This window comes from Suncus etruscus, assembly GCF_024139225.1.
Source record: "Suncus etruscus isolate mSunEtr1 chromosome 15 unlocalized genomic scaffold, mSunEtr1.pri.cur SUPER_15_unloc_2, whole genome shotgun sequence".
Lineage (NCBI taxonomy): Eukaryota > Metazoa > Chordata > Mammalia > Eulipotyphla > Soricidae > Suncus > Suncus etruscus.
In genome coordinates this window covers 118,512-138,591 of record NW_026060296.1, presented here as the reverse complement: position 1 = coordinate 138,591, position 20,080 = coordinate 118,512, and the positions used below count along the sequence as shown (strand labels likewise).

Sequence of the window (20,080 nt, the reverse complement as noted above, 5' to 3'; positions counted from 1 at the left end):
TCTACAGCTGTGAAGAGAATGGGAGAGAAAGAGGGACCAAGGCAAAAATTCTGATCAAGGTGGCATTTATTTTCAGAACTAACAAAGCTTATATAGCAAGAAATCACAAAGGGAGGGTCACGTGTACAATGCTTTACACTCTTTCCAAACATTCCATGTTAGCCCGTACCTAGTACAACCTTAACAGCTCCTGTGTTGAAGTTGTCCAGAACATCCCATTAGGGAGTACCTAGATTCTATCAGTCAATTTCTCAGGCTTGCAATTAGTGGTCTGCATTGTTTTATGGCTATCTGACATGTATTCAAGTTACAGTTCAACTAGAGGACAGACTTGCAGCATAATGGCTGCTGTAGTCTAAAAATGGCTGTGCTCATGTCAAGCTTCTGCAAGGAAGCACTGGCTCCCAACAGAGAAACATACTGTACAGTTTGTGAGAAGACCTTATCTTAACTCCTGACACCATCCATACTAATCCTAAAAAAATCCTTACTCATGTAAAGATGGTGAGGAGGTCTCCCTCCCCGCCACAAATACACACATCGGCAGCAGCGCTCAAGGGTTCCTCCTGGCTTTGAGCTCAGAAATCGTTCCTGGCAGGCTCCGGTGACTATATGGCATGCTGGGAAGCAAACACGGTCCCTCCCGGGTCAGCCGCATGCAAGGCAAACGGCCTACCGCTGTTCTATCTCTCCGGTCCCAAGAAGGTCATTTTGTAAATTGCTCTCTTCCTTTAATTCCTTAAAGTTGTTCTGCACACGGGTCCCGCCTAGCAGTGTGGGGAGCGGGGGGGGGGGAGGGGGACTCTTCTAGCAATGTGGCAGGCGGGACTATATGGAAGGAGGACAGCAGAGGGTTCGGTTCCTCCTTCCCCCTCCAATAGGCATTTTCAGGAAGGCTGAGTGCAAGGGCCGTGTTGCTGCAGGCCTGCAGGGGGCGCTGGTGTTCTGGACTTCTGCCGAGACTCACCCTGTCCTGGGAGCCTAGAGGCTAGGGGCTGCAGTTGCCTCCCAGTAGATCTAGGCCAGAGTTTCTGTCCTAGTCCCAGCCTGGATCCCCGCCAGCTTCTCTGTCCTCAGGAGAGGAAGGAGTCTGTCTGCATCTACCTATGTGGGTCTGTGCTGGTACCCATTAGGCAGCCCATCGGGGCGTTTCAAGCCCAGTGCAGGCACTTCCATTAGGCAGGGGTTTGTGCTCCTGGATGGTGCTTATGGCTTATCTTCCTCCAGGACTTCCTGCATAGGGCCTTGCTGGTGCTATTTGAATACAGACAGGAGAACATGGAGCCTCACCATCTGAAGTCCTGTTCCTGGTAGGGGGGAGTGTGGCTCAGAGGGACATAGTGGAGGACAGGAGTGCACAGCCCCCAGCATCAAGATGTGGCTGCTCTTCGGGATGCTGGATTCTGTTGTTTGAGGACACTTGGTCCCGGTTTGTTGTATGCGGTCTGAGGGCCACACTCAGTGGTGCTCAGGCCTGGCTCCTGAATCATTATGCTTGGGTCAAACCTGGAGGTCCTCAGACTCAATGGGGTTCTGGAGTCCATAATTGAGCTCCTGGAAATGTGGACTAGTATTATGTAGCTAATGAAATCCGTGATTCCAGGATTTATGCTCTGAAGCATCATTGCCGCCTCGCCCAGGGAAAAACCCTATTACTGATTTCTAGATTCTAGTCCCACAACCAACAGGGCATTCTTCTGGCTCTGCACTCAGGTGTCCCTCCTGTGATGGACCATTAGAGGTATTGGGTTGGGGGATCCAGAGATGGATCCAGCATGGAGGTAAAGCATTTTGCCTTGCATGCAGAAGGACGGTGGTTCAAAACCCAGCATCCTATATGGTCCCCCGAGCCTGCCACGGCAATTTCTGAGTGTAGAGCCTGGGGTAGCCCCTGAGTGCTTCCGGATGTGACCCAAAAAACCCCCAAATAATGGTGTTGGGGAGTTCTATACAGGGCAGCCTAAGGCAAGGAAAGTATCAGACAGTCTGTTCTGTATGTTCAGACAAATTCTATTGTATTTTGATACTGCTTCCAGTTGTCAGGCTGATACCCTTGCCCTTGCCTCCTTTCTGTCTCCACTCAGCACTCTTGATGGGAGTCTGGAAAACTCCTTAGAATTCCTACCTTTGGCTGGAGCAGGATTTTTAGCAGCACGGGCGGGCAGCTGGCAGACCTCCGCATGTGCCAGCGGCCTTTTGGCCTGGCCTAGGGTAGGGGGTCCCGGACCTGGGTCACCCGGCCCCCCTCTCCCCCTTTCCTCCGGATCTCCAGGTGGGTTTCTGGGAGGAGCTGATGGGGCACCCTGGGTTTTTCCCCACTCCCAGGCCGGGTCTGGGGACCGGCCTAGGTTGGGCTTAAAAATCTGTCCTTCAGGCTTGGGAGGGTCTCTCTCTCCCTTCCTGGAGCAGGATTTTTAGCAGCACGGGTGGGCAGCTGGCAGACCTCCGCATGTGCCAGCGGCCTTTTGGCCTTGCCTAGGGTAGGGGGGGCCCGGACCTGGGTCACCCGGCCCCCCTCTCCCCCTTTCCTCCGGATCTCCAGGTGGGTTTCTGGGAGGAGCTGATGGGGCACCCTGGGTTTTTCCCCACTCCCAGGCCGGGTCTGGGGACAGGCCTAGGTTGGGCTTAAATCCCTGTCCTTCAGGCTTGGGAGGGTCTCTCTCTCCCTTCCTGAAGCAGGATTTTTAGCAGCACGGGCGGGCAGCTGGCAGACCTCCGCATGTGCCAGCGGCCTTTTGGCCTGGCCTAGGGTAGGGGGGGCCCGGACCTGGGTCACCCGGCCCCCCTCTCCCCCTTTCCTCCGGATCTCCAGGTGGGTTTCTGGGAGGAGCTGATGGGGCACCCTGGGTTTTTCCCCACTCCCAGGCCGGGTCTGGGGACCGGCCTAGGTTGGGCTTAAATCCCTGTCCTTCAGGCTTGGGAGGGTCTCTCTCTCCCTTCCTGGAGCAGGATTTTTAGCAGCACGGGCGGGCAGCTGGCAGACCTCCGCATGTGCCAGCGGCCTTTTGGCCTGGCCTAGGGTAGGGGGGCCCTGACCTGGGTCACCTGGCCCGCCTCTCCCCCTTTCCTCCGGATCTCCAGGTGGGTTTCTGGGAGGAGCTGATGGGGCACCCTGGGTTTTTCCCCACTCCCAGGCCGGGTCTGGGGACCGGCCTAGGTTGGGCTTAAATCCCTGTCCTTCAGGCTTGGGAGGGTCTCTCTCTCCCTTCCTGGAGCAGGATTTTTAGCAGCACGGGCGGGCAGCTGGCAGACCTCCGCATGTGCCAGCGACCTTTTGGCCTGGCCTATGGTAGGGGGTCCCGGACCTGGGTCACCCGGCCCCCCTCTCCCCCTTTCCTCCGGTTCTCCAGGTGGGTTTCTGGGAGGAGCTGATGGGGCACCCTGGGTTTTTCCCCACTCCCAGGCCGGGTCTGGGGACCGGCCTAGGTTGGGCTTAAATCCCTGTCCTTCAGGCTTGGGAGGGTCTCTCTCTCCCTTCCTGAAGCAGGATTTTTAGCAGCACGGGCGGGCAGCTGGCAGACCTCCGCATGTGCCAGCGGCCTTTTTGCCTGGCCTAGGGTAGGGGGGGCCCGGACCTGGGCCTGACCTGCTCCAGGGTTGGCTTATAGGGTAGCGTTTGATCTGGGTGGTGGCAGATAATTGCTCAGCTATACTCAGGCTGTCACTGGCAATTTCATACCAGTCTACATTTTGAAACCGCGCGGGGGCTTATGCTCCTCCCAACCACCAGTACCCCTGATTTACCCTTCTTACCTTCAGTAACAAACAGTTTTAATCTCTGCCCAAAGACATACAGTAGATCTTACAAATCTCAGAACTATTTAGAAGGACATAAATCGAACACATATTGAACACATATATATTTTGAATATTTTATGATTATTTTCTTTAACTGCTGTAACTCTCTATATATTCTTCTACCATCATTTTTCTATCCACTTTTCATCTTGTCTTTTCTTTGTAAGCTGTATAGTAAGGATTGTTGGTGGAACTGTCCCTCAGTTTGATGCCTATGATTGAACTCTCATGGAAATTGCTGGTCTTGTTCCTATTGCCTCCAAATGCACCAATAACGCTTCATGGCATTGATCCTTGTTTGCATAGACACATTAAAATGGGAAAACACTATACATACAGATTAGTTATTATCTAATAAATCTCATTACAATGTACCTTACACCCTGAACATTGATATAATGACCTGGCACAGGCCTCAGATGAATGGGCATTCTCCATTCACACTGGAACCAGGCACGCTATCTACGAAACATCCAAGGTCTTTTATAGCAACAGTTGGAAGCAGTCCTCTACCAGGAAAGACACTACCAAGGGTCTGACATCGACCTCCTAAAAAGACACCTCCGTTTACACTGAGAAGACGTGACAACAACAATGACCTGCTCTACAGGACATGGTTCTCTCTATTGCCCCTTAAGTGTGAGATGAAACGAGAGAATGCTCTGCATCATCCTGACTGCTATAGGAGACATGTAGACTCCAGGATCTTTAATACAGAAGCATGATACCAACAACAGAGACTATGTGAGGAATGGAGGTGTATTTCCACTACAGACGATGACTTGAATTGGACAAACTAGTTTGCCTGGAGCCTAGAGTCAGTCCTGTGCCAGGAAACTTCAGGGGTAGGGTCTCCATCTATTTAGACCATAATTTGTCTTTCCATGTCCCTTATGTTTTGGAGGGCCTATGCAAACAAATGCCACTTTAATATCGTTTTTTACTATGGTCCCTTGACTCCAATCCTTAAGAAAAACAACCCACTAAAACTTTTGAGGTTAATTTAAACTAGTAAGCATGTGCATGGATCTAGATAAATGTACTTTGCCCTCAATGTTTAAAGAGTTACATAAGTCTAATATCTTTAGATTATATGGTGTGCTGCTAAGAAATAATATGTACTACAACGGGGGATTTGAGGGACAAAGTAATTGTATGGTACATGGGTTCAGTTTTGTTTTTCTTAATGTTCTTTGGCTGAAAGTATAAGGCTGGGATATCATCGATGGGACTACTGAGAATCCTGTTTATGGGTGATTGGGCTTCCACTGTAACTTTACCCTGTCCTCTTTCTTTGCATCTTTGTTGTCATAATTAAAATAAAAAAAAATTAAAAAAAAAAAAAAAAAAAAAAAAAGAATTCCTACCTTTGAACACTGGGTGAAGAATTTTCTGCCTTACTGGATATTACATTACTGGGTGCTTTAGTGCAAGTACACTTATCTTTTTGTTTTGGTTTAGTTTGTTTTGGTTTTTGTACTCTGCTACTCAGATTGTTTTGTATCTTTTTTTCTTAGGTTTATAAGTCACACCTAGCGGAGATCAGGGGTTCCTCCTGGCTCTGCACTCAGAAATTGCCCCTGGCAGGGTCTACACCATATGGGACTACGGTGACATAACCAAGGTTGTACACATACAAGCAAAAGCCCTTCCCACAGTTATATCACTCTGGCTTGGTGACTGCAATTCTTTTCATGGTTTCATTATGGCCACATGCAGCAGAGACTTGGCTCAACCCTGTGCTTCTTGGAGATTGTGTGCATAGGGCATGAAATCTGAGACTCCTGCATAAAAAACATGTTCCTTGGGGCCGGAGAGATAGCATGGAGGTAAGGCGTTTGCCTTTCATGCAGGAGGTCATCAGTTCTAATCCCGGCATCCCATATGGTCCCCCGTGCCTGCCAGGAGCAATTTCTGAGCATGAAGCCAGGAATAACCCCTGAGCACTTCCGGGTGTGACCCAAAAACCACAAAAAAAATGTTCCTTAATCCATTGCTTCCTGTCCCTGGCCACAGGTGACTGTCTTTTATTTTGATGTGTTTACCTCACCTCTGAGTCCTCAGCGCTTATACCCACGACTTCACTCAGCAAATACTCCTGATGGAGCTTGATGGATCTTACATTGATCTGGGGATCAAATTATTGGCAATCCCATGCAAGGCAATTGCCCATCCAACTGTCCCTTGCTTTTTAAGATATGGTTGGGCCTTGGCTACCTTGATGGTGGTTGTTTTATCTGGATCTGCACTCATGCCTAAACCTGAGGAGTCTCAGGTAATTACTGCAGTGTCCGAAAAACAAATCTAAACATTTCTCCAATGCAGTCAAGCTGATCATTTGAAGTAGTACTTCTGCTAAGCACCCCACCAAATTTCGCCAGGAATTAGTGTCCTGCCAGATGCCCCAAATTGTGGCCCAGGCTCCTTGATCATGATACTAAAAGAAAACCATTGTGCTAGGATAGTCTCTCCAGATACTATCAAAGTGGCATTCTGCCTGGAAGTGGAAAGAGGCTCCCATCGTTGGGGCTGACAAATTGTGGACAAGCTTAGGTATATTTCCAGGGATTCGGGACTCCTACCTCCTGTCCATCTTTTATTGTGGGGGAGACAGAATCAATCCTAGGCCTGAATCCAGTTCAAAATAGCAGTACATTTGTTTACCTAACATGTGAGAAAATTACTCTTTTTTTCCCCAGAGCCCCTCCTGTCTGGAGGCCATGAGTGCATGGACCTCAAAAACTGTAGGGTAAAAAAGGGGGAAAAACAGGACTAAGAAGCAGAGCAATAGCAGTGGTTTGGGCATTTGCCTAACATTGTCCAACTGGCTTTGATCCCGGACCATCCTATATGGTCCTTCAAACTCTCTCAGGAATGATCCCTAAACAGAAACCCAGGAGTATCTCCTAAGCGCCTATGTGTGTGGCCAAAAAAAGAACAAAGACAACAAAATGTGCTTTACTTCTCACTCTGAATGCTCTCACACTAATATTCTGATTCTATCCCTTTTTTTAAATTGTTGGGCCACACCCAGCAGTACTAAGAAATCTGCTCTCAGATTCACTCATGGCTGTTTGGGGTACCATAGGAGATGCTTGGAATCAAATCAGATTCATCACGATTCAACTGTATGCAAGGCAAACACCCTACTACTTTGGTATCACTCTGGCACCTATTAGGATCCCCTTGAATAGTGACTCTGTCCTACTGCACTACTAGCAGAGAAGAATGACACATGAGGGTGGCTTATGACAAAATAACTCTCTCCAAGGCATTACCCTGTCTATGGATGTGATAGGAAGATTAATATCAGACAAATGAAGTTTGTAGTATAATGGATTTGAAACCATCCCATTCCTATTACTTTGGCCTTATCTTGGTTCCAGACAGATTTCCCATAGTATTTCTGCAATTGGCTCTTCCTGTGGCTCCAGTAACATTCACCATCTGAAAGGGAAACTGGGAGTTTCTGAAACTTACCAGCTGCCTGTCTCGGACAAAGTCACTCATCATTTGATCCCCAGTGCCTCTACGTATATTCTAGATGGGCTATCTCTTGGGGACATGGGAAGTTTGATGCCAGACCTTGAGGCTTCTAAACCCACTCACTCCATGTCATGTCATTTGCTGCTGTAGAGTGCTAGCCAGTTTTCTCTTAAGCTTATTACAGGTTCACAGTATTTAGCTAACAATTTTAATCCCCTCTGGCCTATTGCCTTCATAAATACTCCTGAAATAAATACTCCTTCATAAATAGTCCCAGAGATGCAGTCATCACTCCCACTCCGAATTTGTCTTCTGTGCAAATCACTCATCTGGGGCACATGGCAGAGACAGTACAGACTCCTGAACTAGCGTATGCACATCTTCACCTCCACAGAAGAGAAACACAGCACCTTGCCTTCTAATGGGAAGCAGTTACAGTCCACTGATGCCAGCCAATCTTTTTCTCAAGAGCAGCTTATTGTACAGTACTGTTCAGCCTGGAAGAGAGGACCTTAATCCCAGAAGTTTATGGAAGATAAAATTTGGCAGATGGCTGTTACCCATTTAAATCCTTTATGCTGTATTGCGGATAATGGTCCCTCTGAAGTGGACACAGGCATCTGCATTATTTTCATGAAATATTTTAGAATATACCTCAAAGTAAAGAGGAAACTAGAACCCAGAAACATTTTAATACAAAAGATGCCTCATTACAGGTCAGTCTCTAGGTTCTTTTTTGGGGAGCTGGCCCTGTTATAGTGAGGACCAGAAGTAGATCAAAGCCAAGAGAGCTGGGCCAGAACTAAGACAGTACACTAGATAGGACAGTTTTCTTGCAATGGGCCACTTGGTGGTTTGATCTCCTGTATTGCATGTGGTCCCTGGAGCCTGCTAGGACTGATTTTAGAGATCAGAGTAAGAGTAAGCCCTTATGGATTTCTGTTCTGGGTCAATAGAAAAATGCTTCAGGGAGCTAGAAAAATTATGTGGCAACCATTGAAAATATCTCAGTAAGGCTAAAACCACAGGACAATGGGGAGAGTAGTTTGCTCACAGGCACTGACCGTGTTTCGAACACTGGCACCCCTGATGAGTGATAAAACTGAATTTAACCAGGAAGCACACCTGAACATCATCAGATATGGCCCCAAACAACCAAAAACAATCATGTGGGCAGGAAGTCTGAGAAAAGGGAGATTTTCAATTTTCCACTTTGCTCTGTGCTGGGGCCAGAGCAATTGAACAATGGGGAAGGCACTTGCCTTGCAGGAATCCAACCAGGATCAAAAACTGAGTATTGAATAGGGTCCCTATGCTCTAACAGAGGTGATTTTGGAGAGAAAGTCAGAAGTAACCTCAGAACATTGAAGAAGTTGTTTCCAAAACAAAAACAGGATTCAATGTACCATTGTACTTGATCACCAAAGTCCTGAAAACCAGTGGCCCAGACAGTAGTCACAGAAATGGAGCAAAGAATGACAAACACAGGCTTGATCTAATAACCCAGATCCATGAGCTGTTTCTGCTTCTTTTTTGCTTTCCAATCCCCAACCTGCCAGTCACACCTATCATACACCTTTTTTCTATTAGCACAATTGGAAATGCAAAGTTTAAGAAAGGTCTGACAGTAGCAGGGCAACAACTCTGCTGAAGGCCCCTTTCCTGCAGGGTGTTGAGGACATGGAACTTTAACAGAGACAGCACCAGGGAAGTGAGCTATTCTCTGGATGTAATGTTAAGGCCTGGTTATCCCACATTCCCAAAAGGGAAAGGGAATTCCCATTCTCACTATCCAGCACAGATGAGGAGATAGTTCCAATCGAATTCATCTGCAGTATATAATCCACACACACAAGAGGGTAAACAGAGGCAAGAATGTCAAAGACAAAGCCGTTTACCTACTAGTCAGCTGCTCCAAATCAGGAGCTAGCAAGCCTGCAGGAAAAGGTTCCTTCCTCTCAGTAGAGGCTCAAATTAATTCAGAGACAAACAGTGTCCCTCTCCTAAAGGGAGGGAGGGGAAAAAGCAGGCAGAAAGAACAGATGCAAAAGAGAAATATTATGTAGGCCTCTATATACCTCACACACAATAAGACTAAGGGTGCTTTTGTGCAGCCCCCAATGTGGATAATGAAGTTGTTTCACTTAGGGGGATATGAACTGTAGAATTATGTGCGAAGCTAAGTGAAAGCTTGCCACAACCATGTCACCTGTAGGGTTCTACACCCTCCTAGGTGGTTTGCTGACCAAATGTCAAAGTGTTTCCCCAATACAGTACGTCTGTAAGATTTTACACCACTGTGAATTCTCCCACACTACTAAATTCTGAACTCTGAGAAAAAGTCTCCCAAAATATATTACTTTCGTATTAATATTTATAACCAATATGCATCTTGGAATTTATTTTTGGACCATACCTCTCAGGGCTCTGGACTTACACAGTCGCTAAACTGAGGAGTCACTCCTGGTCCTGCATGGGACACCCTGTGTGACCTTGTAGATCAAATCTGAGTTGGCTGCAACAGGGCATTAAGCCACTCTCATAGTATGTATTAAAAAGCACTGAGGAATAACTTCAAGCTACCTAAATTCCTTATGTTTCTGCAGCATGAACCATCCTATTTAAAGCAAGGTTTGAAGATCAACAAAGACCTTCCCACATACATTATACATACTAGATTCTCTCCATAATGCAGATTCTTCTAGAGAAAATATTCAGAAATAACAAAATCTTGTCCCTATTCCTGACATATATAAAGAGTTTTTCCAGTTTAAATTCATATTTATTTCTTTGTTGAGCCACACACTTGGGTACTATATGGCTACTTCATGTTGGCAGGCTTGGGGAAAACCTAAAGAATGCCAGTAATCTTACTGGGGCAGAGGTGTGGGAAGAAAACACCACCCCAGCTTTAACTATGTTCTGACACACCATGTACAATTTTCATATATGTGAAAAGATCTGAGGATGAATGAAAGATCTTCCCACACTCCTGAGGTATCTCAGGTGTCTCTCCAGAATGAATTCTGCTATCATTCGTAAGGTATGAGGGGGATTGGAAGGCTTTCCCACACTCCTTACATGCATAAGATTACTCTTCAATATGAATAATTCAGTGGCTAGTAAGGATTGCAGATCAACTGAAATTCTTCCCACATTGCTTCCTTGCAATGGATATATGTATTCCCACAATACATATATATGTATACACAGAGAGGGTTTGTATCCAGTATAAATTTTGCTGTTTGATAAGGTCTGGGAAATAAATGAAAGCCTTCCCACACATCAAGTGCATTTAAAATTTTTCTCTACTTTAATATTCCACAGGTTATAAGTCTTAAGGATGTAAAGGCATATAAGCCTTTTTTCCCTTATACATTCATTTTTGCTTACGAAGTCTGCAGATCAACAGAATGCCTTACATACTGACATATTCAAGGTTTCTCTCCAGTATGAATATTTATGTGAGGTGAAAGGATTGATGATTGAGTGAAGGTCTGCCCATACTCCAGACACATATAAGATTTCTCTCCTGTATAAAATATCCTGTGCGAAGTAATGACAAGTTCGAGTGAAGGTCTTTCCACACTACTGATATGTATTAGGATTCTCTGAGGTATAAATTATTTTGAGCACAGAGAGGTCTGGCTTCTCTCCAGTATGAAATTTCTTGTGAAATAAAGGCTTTTGGAACAAGAAAAGCCCTTCCCACACTCCTGACATGTATAAGGCTTCTCTCCAGTATTACTTTTCTTGTGAATAAACTGAGGATTGAGTGAAGGTCTTCCCACACTTCTGACATGTATAAGGTTTCTATCTAGTATGAATACTTTTGTGTGTCTTAAGGTGTGAGGATACAGTGAAGGCCTTCCCACACTACTGACATGTATATGGTTTCTCTCCAGTATGAATTTTCTTGTGAACAGAGAGTCCTGCTGATTGAGTGAAGGCCTTCCCACACTCCTGACATGTATAAGGTTTCTCTCCTGAATGAATTCTCTTGTGATTAGTAAGGTGGGAGGATCGAGTGAACGCCTTCCCACACTCCTGACATGTATAAGGTTTCTCTCCAGTATGAATTGTCTTGTGACTATTAAGGTCTGAGGATCGAGTGAAGGCCTTCCCACACTCCTGACATGTATAAGATTTCTCACTAGTATGACTTTTCTTGTGACTATAAAGACCTGAGCATTGAGAAAAGGTCTTCCCACACTCCTGACAAGTATAAAGTTTCTCTCCTGAATGAATTCTCTTGTGATTACTAAGCTGGGAGGATCGACTGAATGCCTTCCCACACTCCTGACATGTATAAGGTTTCTCTCCTGAATGAATTCTCTTGTGAATATTAAGGTAGGAGGATAGAGTGAACACCTTCCCACAGTCATGACATGTATAAGGTTTCTCTCCAGTATGAATTTTCTTGTGTATATAAAGACCTGAGTGGTGACTGAAGGCCTTCCCACACTCCTGACATGTATAAGGTTTCTCTCCTGAATGAATTCTCTTGTGATTATTAAGGTGGGAGGATCGAGTGAACGCCTTCCCACACTCCTGACATGTATAAGGTTTCCCTCCAGTATGAATTTTCTTGTGGATATAAAGACCTGAGTGGTGACTAAAGGCCTTCCCACACTCCTGACATATATAAGGTTTCTCTCCTGAATGAATTCTCTTGTGATTATGAAGACCTTGGGATTGAGTGAAGACCTTCCAACACACCTGACATGTATATGGCTTCTCTCCTGAATGAATTCTCTTGTGATTATTAAGGTGGGAGGATCGAGTGAACGCCTTCCCACACTCCTGACATGTATAAGGTTTCTCTCCAGTATGAATTTTCTTGTGTATATAAAGACCTGAGTGGTGACTGAAGGCCTTCCCACACTCCTGACATATATAAGGTTTCTCTCCTGAATGAATTCTCTTGTGATTATGAAGACCTTGGGATTGAGTGAAGGCCTTCCAACACACCTGACATGTATATGGCTTCTCTCCTGAATGAATTCTCTTGTGCTTATTAAGGTGTGAGGATAAAGTGAAAGTCTTCCCAGACTCCTGACACGTAAACGCTTTCTCTCCTGTATGAACACTCTTGTGCCTATTAAAGCATGAGGATTGAGAAAATACCTTCCCAAACTCCTGACATGTATTTGGCTTCTCTCGTGTCTGGACATCCTTAGTGTCTCTCTGGCATGAAAGTTGACTCAGGTCATATCCACCCCGCAGACCCTCAGCAGTATCCTTTGTACTGAGGGTGACTAAGGGAACTTCAAGGTGCAGGGCACACACAAAGTCCCCCCCACATTGCTTACACTCAGGTGGCTCCACTCTACGGGTAATGTGCTGGTTAGCCTGAGATTGTGAGGGGCTCAGAGCAAACACTGTTGATTGCCTTTCCCAGAATGGTCCCACTGTGGGGGTCAGAGCCCAGAGACTGGGCAGAGCAGATTCAGGGGAGTTTTGCACAGTGGTCACTGGCTCTGGCACAAGAAATCTCTCTTCACTCTGGTCCACTTCACAACAGATGCCCCCTGATTCTTCACGTCCACTGGGATATGGACAGGATGGTTTCCTCCAGACTGCAGCACGCAGCACAGGATCAGCTCCATCCAACGGGGTCTGGCTGTTTCTCTGTGAAACACCAGAGGATTAGTTCAGTTACTTGTCTCTCCCTTGAATTTCTCCATATTTGTTTTTTGTGTTTGTTTTTGCTGTTTTGCTTTTGGGCCACACAGTTCTGCTCAGAGTTTATTCTTAACTCTGCTCTCAGAAATCTATCCTGGCAGGCTTAGGGTACCATATGAGAAGCCAGACATTAAATGAGTGCTCAGCATACTCTGCACTGCAGAGATTATTAAGGACATCAAAGGGCTGTACCAAAGTCTCCAATTTACAAATACTATGTGCTTGCAGCATTGAGTATCCAACCAGCACAATCATAATATTGAATTGGAACTTGCAACACTTACCATCTCAAACTTTTTTGGATATTCCATTCCAAAATCAAATTGTTGAAATGTCTCTATCGGAACTTGTGGTCCACCATCTAAAATTAACCCAAATGTAAAATGTTAGAATTAGTTGAATGGGCTGGGGTGGAGCATAGCGCAGCAGTACCGTGTTTGCCTTGCATGTGGCTGAGCCAGGATGGATTTAAGTTCAATCCCTGGCATAGCATATGGTCCCCCAAACCAGAAGTAATTTCTGAGTGCATAACAAGGAGTATCCTCTGACTGTCACCAGATGTGACCCAGATATCACCAGATGTGACTAAAAAATGAATTAGTGGAGGGACCAGAGAGATAGAATGGAGGTAAGGCATTTGCCTTGCATGCAGAAGCACGGTGGTTTGAATCCCGGTATCCCATATGATCCCTCGAGCCTGACAGAAGTAATTTCTGAGTGTAGAGCCAGGAGTAAGCCCTGAAAGCTGCTGGATGTGACCCAAAAACCAAAAAACAAAGTATTATTTGAATGGACCAGATAGAAAGTAGTGCTTTGGCATTTGCCTTTCAAGCAGCCAATCTAGGAAGTACTTGGGATCAATTGCTGGCATCCTATATGGTCCTCGGAGCCTGTCAAGAGCAATTTATAAGCAGAGAGCCAGGAGTAACCCTGAATGCCATTGGGTGTGGCCCAATCCCCCCCCCACCAAAATATTAGTTGAATGAAACCTGGTGGAATGCAGCAAAAGTGATGGAATGAATACATGTTTTACAGGTACAACATGAGCTTAAAGAAAAGATGAGATAAGTCAGAAGGATTGTAGTGAATTGCTCAGTACAGATAAGTGAATTCCAGAGATGGAATGAATACATATTTTATGGTACTAAGTCAGTTTGAGAAATGAGAAGATAAGTCAAAAGGATTGCAGTGTATAGCTCATTGTGGATTTCCCTTGGCAACAGATTAAATATACTGAGTGGTACACATAAATAGCCCAGCAGTGAGGGAATTTTATTTGAAACTAGCTGACTCGAATTTTATTCTCGGCATCCCACATACTTCCTAAGAGTAATTAGCTTGTGCAAATAGGGAGTAACTGATTCGTCCCATACAACAAATATAAAATTTCTTATGGTTTGGGGCCAAAGTGGAAGCAGAGTAATAGGGTGTATGCTTGCACTCAGGTGACACAGGTCAGACTCAGTTTCAATCCCCCCCTTCCTATATGGGAACGCCAGCACGAGTAACCCCTTAGCACAACCAGGTGTGCCCCCAAAAAGAATGTCTTCGTATTTTCGATAATCATGTCAAATAGATAGTATAGCAGAGAGCTTGTTGACCTCCCAAGTGGTGGAAGAATTTCACCTCCAGCATCCCATATGGCACCTGAGACCATTAGGAACTAATCTAAAGAAAAAAGCCAGATTAAACCCTAACAGCACCAATTAGTGGATATCAAAAACAGGAAAAAAGGACCCCTTCTTGGTAATGTTCAAAACCCCGTTAAGGTCATAGTGAAGGAAAGTGTAGAAACACTGGTCAGAGGGACATCAAGCTACCACTGAGAAGGGCACCATAACATGGGGCTGTGCAATCAGACAGAGAGCATAGATCGCAGGTGAAGGCACAAAACATTAGCTTTTGTACTAAATGTACACAGGGAAAAAAAACAAGAACAAAGTCAAGGCAACAAAGCTCCAGGACATATTGGGACTCATAGCCAAGGCAGTGAACGGCAATGGAAAAGACCCCCACCCTGATCCAGTAGCTGACACAAGATGCTTGGCACCCACAATTTTGTAGGCCCATGATGCTACACACACCAGGCTCTGAGCCAGGAGATAATTCCCACTCTTACCTGGAAACATGCCTCTCTGTAGCATTCCAGGGTCTCCAACTTCCAACCAGAAGATAATCGCAGGCTTCACCCCACAATGCCCTGGCAAAGAGGGATCATTCATGGGTAAAAGACAGGGAAGAGGAAGCACCTCAGGTAGACTCTGGGTCCCTAATAAAAGAGGCTGAATCATGGACCCGATGAAGAACAGAATCTCTGCTCTGCATATGCACGTTGCTTATCAGGCAGACGAGACCAGGTTGAAATCGAGTGTCCAACATGGAGGCAGAAATAAGACAAAATGGGCTCAGACTAGGACAAAATGCATCGATCTCAGAATCCTCTGAGCCCCCTGTGAACTGAGCACAGAGTGCAGAGCTAGAAGTAATCTCAACCACCACCAAGGATTGCAAAGACCAATCATGTCTTCAAAAGTAAGGGGTCAGGGGCCGGAGTGATAGCACAGCAGTACGGCATTTGCCTTGCACACAGACAACCCAGAATGAACCCAGGTTCAATCCCTGGCATCCCATATGACCCATAGAGCCCTCCAGGCTTAATTTCTAAGCTCAGATACAGGAGTTACACCTGAGCGCTGCTGGGTGTGGCCCAAAAACCAAATCCAAAAAAATAATAAGGGCCTGAACTGTAGTACCGTGAGGCTTGTACTTTGATTTGGACCCCTGAACCATGTATAGGATCCATCAAGCCCCAGAAGTAGTTTTCTCTTTATTGATTTTGGGGCACACTTGGCAGTGCTAAGAGATTACTCCTGGCCCAGTGACCAGGAATCACTCTGGAAATTCTTTGGGATCATTGGGATGCTGGGGATTGACCCAGGTCAGCCTCTGTCGTGGCAAACAACCTATACTTTATGCTATTCTCTACCCCAGCAGTGTGTCTGTTACAGTTAGAAATGGGCAAAATCCCTAGGAAATGCTAGGTGTGGTCCAACACAAAACAGTAACCTAAACAGTTAAACTGTGGCTGATAGGAAGCAATGAATTGGAGAACAGTGTTTACATGCGAACACTTCAGATTAGATTCCTTTACCACAGAATTTCCCAAGAATCATTCGGGTTACCTCAGACTATGATACCATTGGGCGCTTATGAACTCATGAAGAGAATTTGAGTGACAAGGCCAGAGCAATAGCACTGTGGTAGGCCCTTTGTCTTTCATGAGGTAGACCCAGGTTCAATCTATCAAATTGGCCCTCACAGATGCCCCAGCAGAGCTCTCACCTATGTCCTGCAGGTGCTGGTAGGTCTCTAGCATCACATCTCTGTAGAGATTCCTCTGAGAGGGGTCCAGGCACAGCCACTCATCCTGGGAGAAGCTCACAGCTACATCGGGGAAGGTCACAGCATCCTGAGTCGCAACACAGGAGGGGGTCAGGGACAGCTGCACCCTGGATTCAACACTGAAGCAGAATCATCAGGACCCAAAAGATTCAAGGACAACACCCCATTGCCTTGGGAGGAACCAGCCTCCATGTTCTTTCTACCGTCATACCTGGAAGACTGGCCCAGAGATTCACTTGGAGGAATTCCCACCAGACAACATGACCTATCGACAGTATTCTAGAATGATCTTGAGATAAAGTTATGCACACACGGCAAGGTCAAACCTCAGCACAGAACCAGAAGTATCTGTCAAGTCAACTGTGGGTGCTGCCCAAAATGCTCAACACATACCTTCCACTCCGTCCTCATGCCAGACTGCACAATGCAAAAACAGTGAGAAGAAAAACTCATAGTTCAGTGAGTGACTCAAATCTGTGCTCTGGTTATCAGCACTCACAATTCACCCTGAAGTGGTTCCATCCTACTACTGGTAAAAAAAAATGTCCATTTTACAAATAACTACGGCTTCCAAAAAGAACCTTTGCTCTCATATCTATCTTAAAGCCGCAAAGCCAAGGGGCCTGCTGACAAAAGGCTTTGTAAGTGCAACTAGTTTACTGAGGAGAAATATGGCTAAAGGGAGCAGGCAAGACTTTGCAGAGTCAAAGTCAAGTGCATTCAGGAATAAACCCATTAAGGTATGGGGACAAAAAATTAAAATAAGGGGGTGGGCGGTGGCGCTAAAGGTAAGGTGCCTGCCTTGCCTGCGCTAACCGTGGATGGACCAAGGTTCGATCCCCCGGCATCCCATATAGTCCCCCAAGCCAGGAGCAACTTCTGAGCACATAGCCAGGAGTAACCCCTGAGCGTTACTGGGTGTGACCCCCCCAAAAAAAACAAAAAAAAAATTAAAATAAATTAAAGTGCTTTTCCATGTGTGAAGAGGAATGATTCTCCATGGCAGAAATCCTGAGATCAAGGTCTCCTTCCTCACCAACATCAAGGTCCATATTACCAGGGGTTCAATCCTGGGTCAGTGCTCCATAGTGTCTGAGACATGACAACGGTGGCCCAAGAGCACTGACTAGGAGTAAGACCTGAGCACCATCAGGTGTGGAACCCAAAACAAACACAACAGACAAGGACATAAAAGGCTCTAACAGAAGAGGTCAGTGGTACTGACTGGAGTCAATCCAGCGTGCGAGATTCCTTCCTAAAACATCTCTGGAACCCTCTGTACTGGGGGACTGCACACTCCTGTCCCCCACTTTGTCCCTCTCTGTGCCCATACTCACTCCTGACTGGATACTGGATGTCAGAGTGTTTGTTTCCATCTTCTCCCTCCTGGATTATTCCTTAATAGCAGCAGTAAGGACCTTTGCAGTAAGTCCTGGAGAAAAGTCACAGCTGTGAGCAGCAGAGTTATCCTGCCCTGACCAGAATTGATAGCAGGGCCATGCTCTGAACACCAGCTTCACCCAACATGGGAAAATGGAGCCAGTTACTCTGTTTGTCCTGAGTAGCTCTGATGGGAACAGGAACACTGGGTATCTATAGCCGTAACCCCAGAGCCTCCACGTGCCCCACACAGACTAGGGGTCATCCTGTTCACTGGTCGGAAGTGCCACGCCCACAGGGACCTAACGGTGACAAAACTGCTATCACAGCATACTCCTGTATGCTCAGGAGTTATTCCTGGCTCTGCGCTCAGAAATTGCTCTGGCTTGGGGGACCATATGGGACATTGGGGGTTTCAACCACGATCTGTCCTAGGTCAGCCGCGTGCAAGACAAACACCCTACTGCTGAGTCACTACTCAGACCCTGTGCCACAAGTAATTTCTGATAGTAGAGCCTGGAGTATCTACTGAGCATCAGTCCCAAAAGAGAAACAAACAGGACCTGAGCAATAAAAAGCACAGCGGGGAGGGCATGTCCTTTGCATGTGCTGACCCAGATTCAGTGCCTAGCATCCCATAATGTTTCCTGACCTGCCAGGTCTAATTTCTGAATGCAAAGCTAGGAGTGTCACAGAGTATGGCCCAAAAACCAAACATCAGACAAGGGAAGAAGGGGCTAGAGTGGGCTAGAGTGATAATACAGTGGTGAGGACACCTTTTAATGGAGGTAACACTGCTCAATTCCCACCATCAACAAATGCAGCCAGGGTGATACCGCAGAACACAGCCAGTAGAAAGGCTGATTTCCTGCTGTATTTAACCCCAACAGAAAGAAATGAAACACAAAGTTCAGCCCAAGACACAATACAATGAATTGGGGAACATGAATTTATGCCTTTGACAATAACCCCCAAGAAGATCAGAGGGACTGATACCACGTGGCCCTTAACAAACTATGAACAAAACTAAGTCACACTTGTTCATGTTCAAGTTGGACTCTTTGGGGGTTGTGACAATACCATAGTGGGGAGGCATCACCTTACACAAGGATTACTGAGGTTGGATCACTAGCATGCCAAGTGTCCCTGAATAACATTAGGAGGTCTGAGGTCTGAGCTGGAGAAAGCCCTGAGCATGCTCAGACACCCCCTTCATCAACATTAAATGTGATATTACAGGAGGAGTTTTGGGCCACAGTGCTCAGAACTGACTCCAAGGTCTGTGCTCAGGGGTGACTCCTTGAACTATAGAGGTCAGTGTGGAGCCAGAATCAAGCCTGGTTCATCCCAGCCAAAGTAAACACCTAACAAATGGTTTCTCAGGACTGTGAAATAACATTTAAAACTATAAAGTTGACTCCCCTAAGAAATAAAGTAATGGAGCCAGAGAGATAGCATGGAAGTAGGGTGCTCACCTTGCATGCAGGAGGACGCTAGTTCAAATCTGGGCATCCCATATTTCCCCACGAACCTGCCAGGAGTGATTTTTGAGCATAGAGCCAGGACTAACCCCTGAGCCCAAATGGGTGTGACCCAAAAAACAAACAAAATAAAATAATAAAAGTAATATAGTAAAGAGAGTGGGTTAGAACAATAGGAAGGTACTTGTCCTTGGGGGATCTACAGAGAATTATCCCCTGTTGAACCCAGATGAGCACTTGATCCTGGCCCCCCCCCACAGGTAGACTCTGCATGGATGGCCCAGGGCGGTTCTCACTTCTGACCCATAGGTCCTGGTTGATCTTCGGCATCAAGTCTCTGTAGAGGTTCAGCTGAGAGTGTCCAGGCACAGCCACTCTATGTCCTGAGCCAGCCCACAAATGAAGGTGGTCGAGATCCCTAGTACACTAAAGTGGTCAGGGTCTCTCCCCTCTGTCTTCAGAAAGAACCAGCCTTGGCCTTATGGATAATGTTAAATACTCTGGCTGGAATCCATAACAGCATGGAGGGCATTTCCCTGTAATCATGGGACTCAGATTGCAACTCTGCTTTCCACATGATCCCCTGAGCCACAGAGGTTATTCCTGAGCACATGATGGACAAGGCACAAAAACAAAACATTCATTTTCAGGGAGCCAGAGATATAGCACAGCAGTAGGGCATTTGCCTTGCATGCAGCCAATTCAGGAAGGACAGTGGTTCAAATCCTAGCATCCCCGATGGCCCCATGTTCCTGCTGGGAATGGTTTCTGAATGCAAAGCTAGAAGTAACCCCTTAGTATAACCAACACGGGGAAAAATTCTATACAAAACAAAACAATCCGAAGTA

General features: G+C 46.1%; 2 protein-coding genes across 2 annotated transcripts in view; both read right to left on the bottom strand.

The window, feature by feature from the left end:
• LOC126000476 (zinc finger protein OZF-like) overlaps nt 1-12,874 on the bottom strand; it is a 15,800-nt gene extending 2,926 nt beyond the window's left edge. The window contains 1 exon segment of the mRNA XM_049767744.1: nt 12,789-12,874. The gene's annotated coding sequence lies outside the window, so the exon portion shown is untranslated.
• Nucleotides 12,875-13,111: 237 nt separating this feature from the next.
• On the bottom strand, nt 13,112-17,805 carry LOC126000475 (zinc finger protein 747-like). The gene is made up of 5 exons (XM_049767743.1): nt 17,709-17,805; nt 16,312-16,438; nt 15,089-15,169; nt 13,254-13,330; nt 13,112-13,126 (listed from the first exon to the last, which is right to left on the bottom strand). The coding sequence occupies exons 1-5, from the start codon at nt 17,745-17,747 to the stop codon at nt 13,112-13,114; spliced, it is 339 nt and encodes a 112-aa protein (XP_049623700.1). The 5' UTR covers nt 17,748-17,805.
• Between the last annotated feature and the right edge of the window lie 2,275 nt (nt 17,806-20,080).

Bases quoted from the DNA above. Each gene is read 5' to 3' on its own strand.
- LOC126000475 (XM_049767743.1), bottom strand. From the start codon at position 17,747: ATGGAAACAAACACTCTGACATCCAGTATCCAGTCAGGA. The intron at 16,439-17,708 runs GTGAGTATGGGC...GTTGCGACTCAG, and splicing joins CATCCAGTATCCAGTCAGGA to GATGCTGTGACCTTCCCCGA. The intron at 13,331-15,088 runs GTAAGAGTGGGA...GGTTAATTTTAG, and splicing joins ACAGAGAGGCATGTTTCCAG to ATGGTGGACCACAAGTTCCG.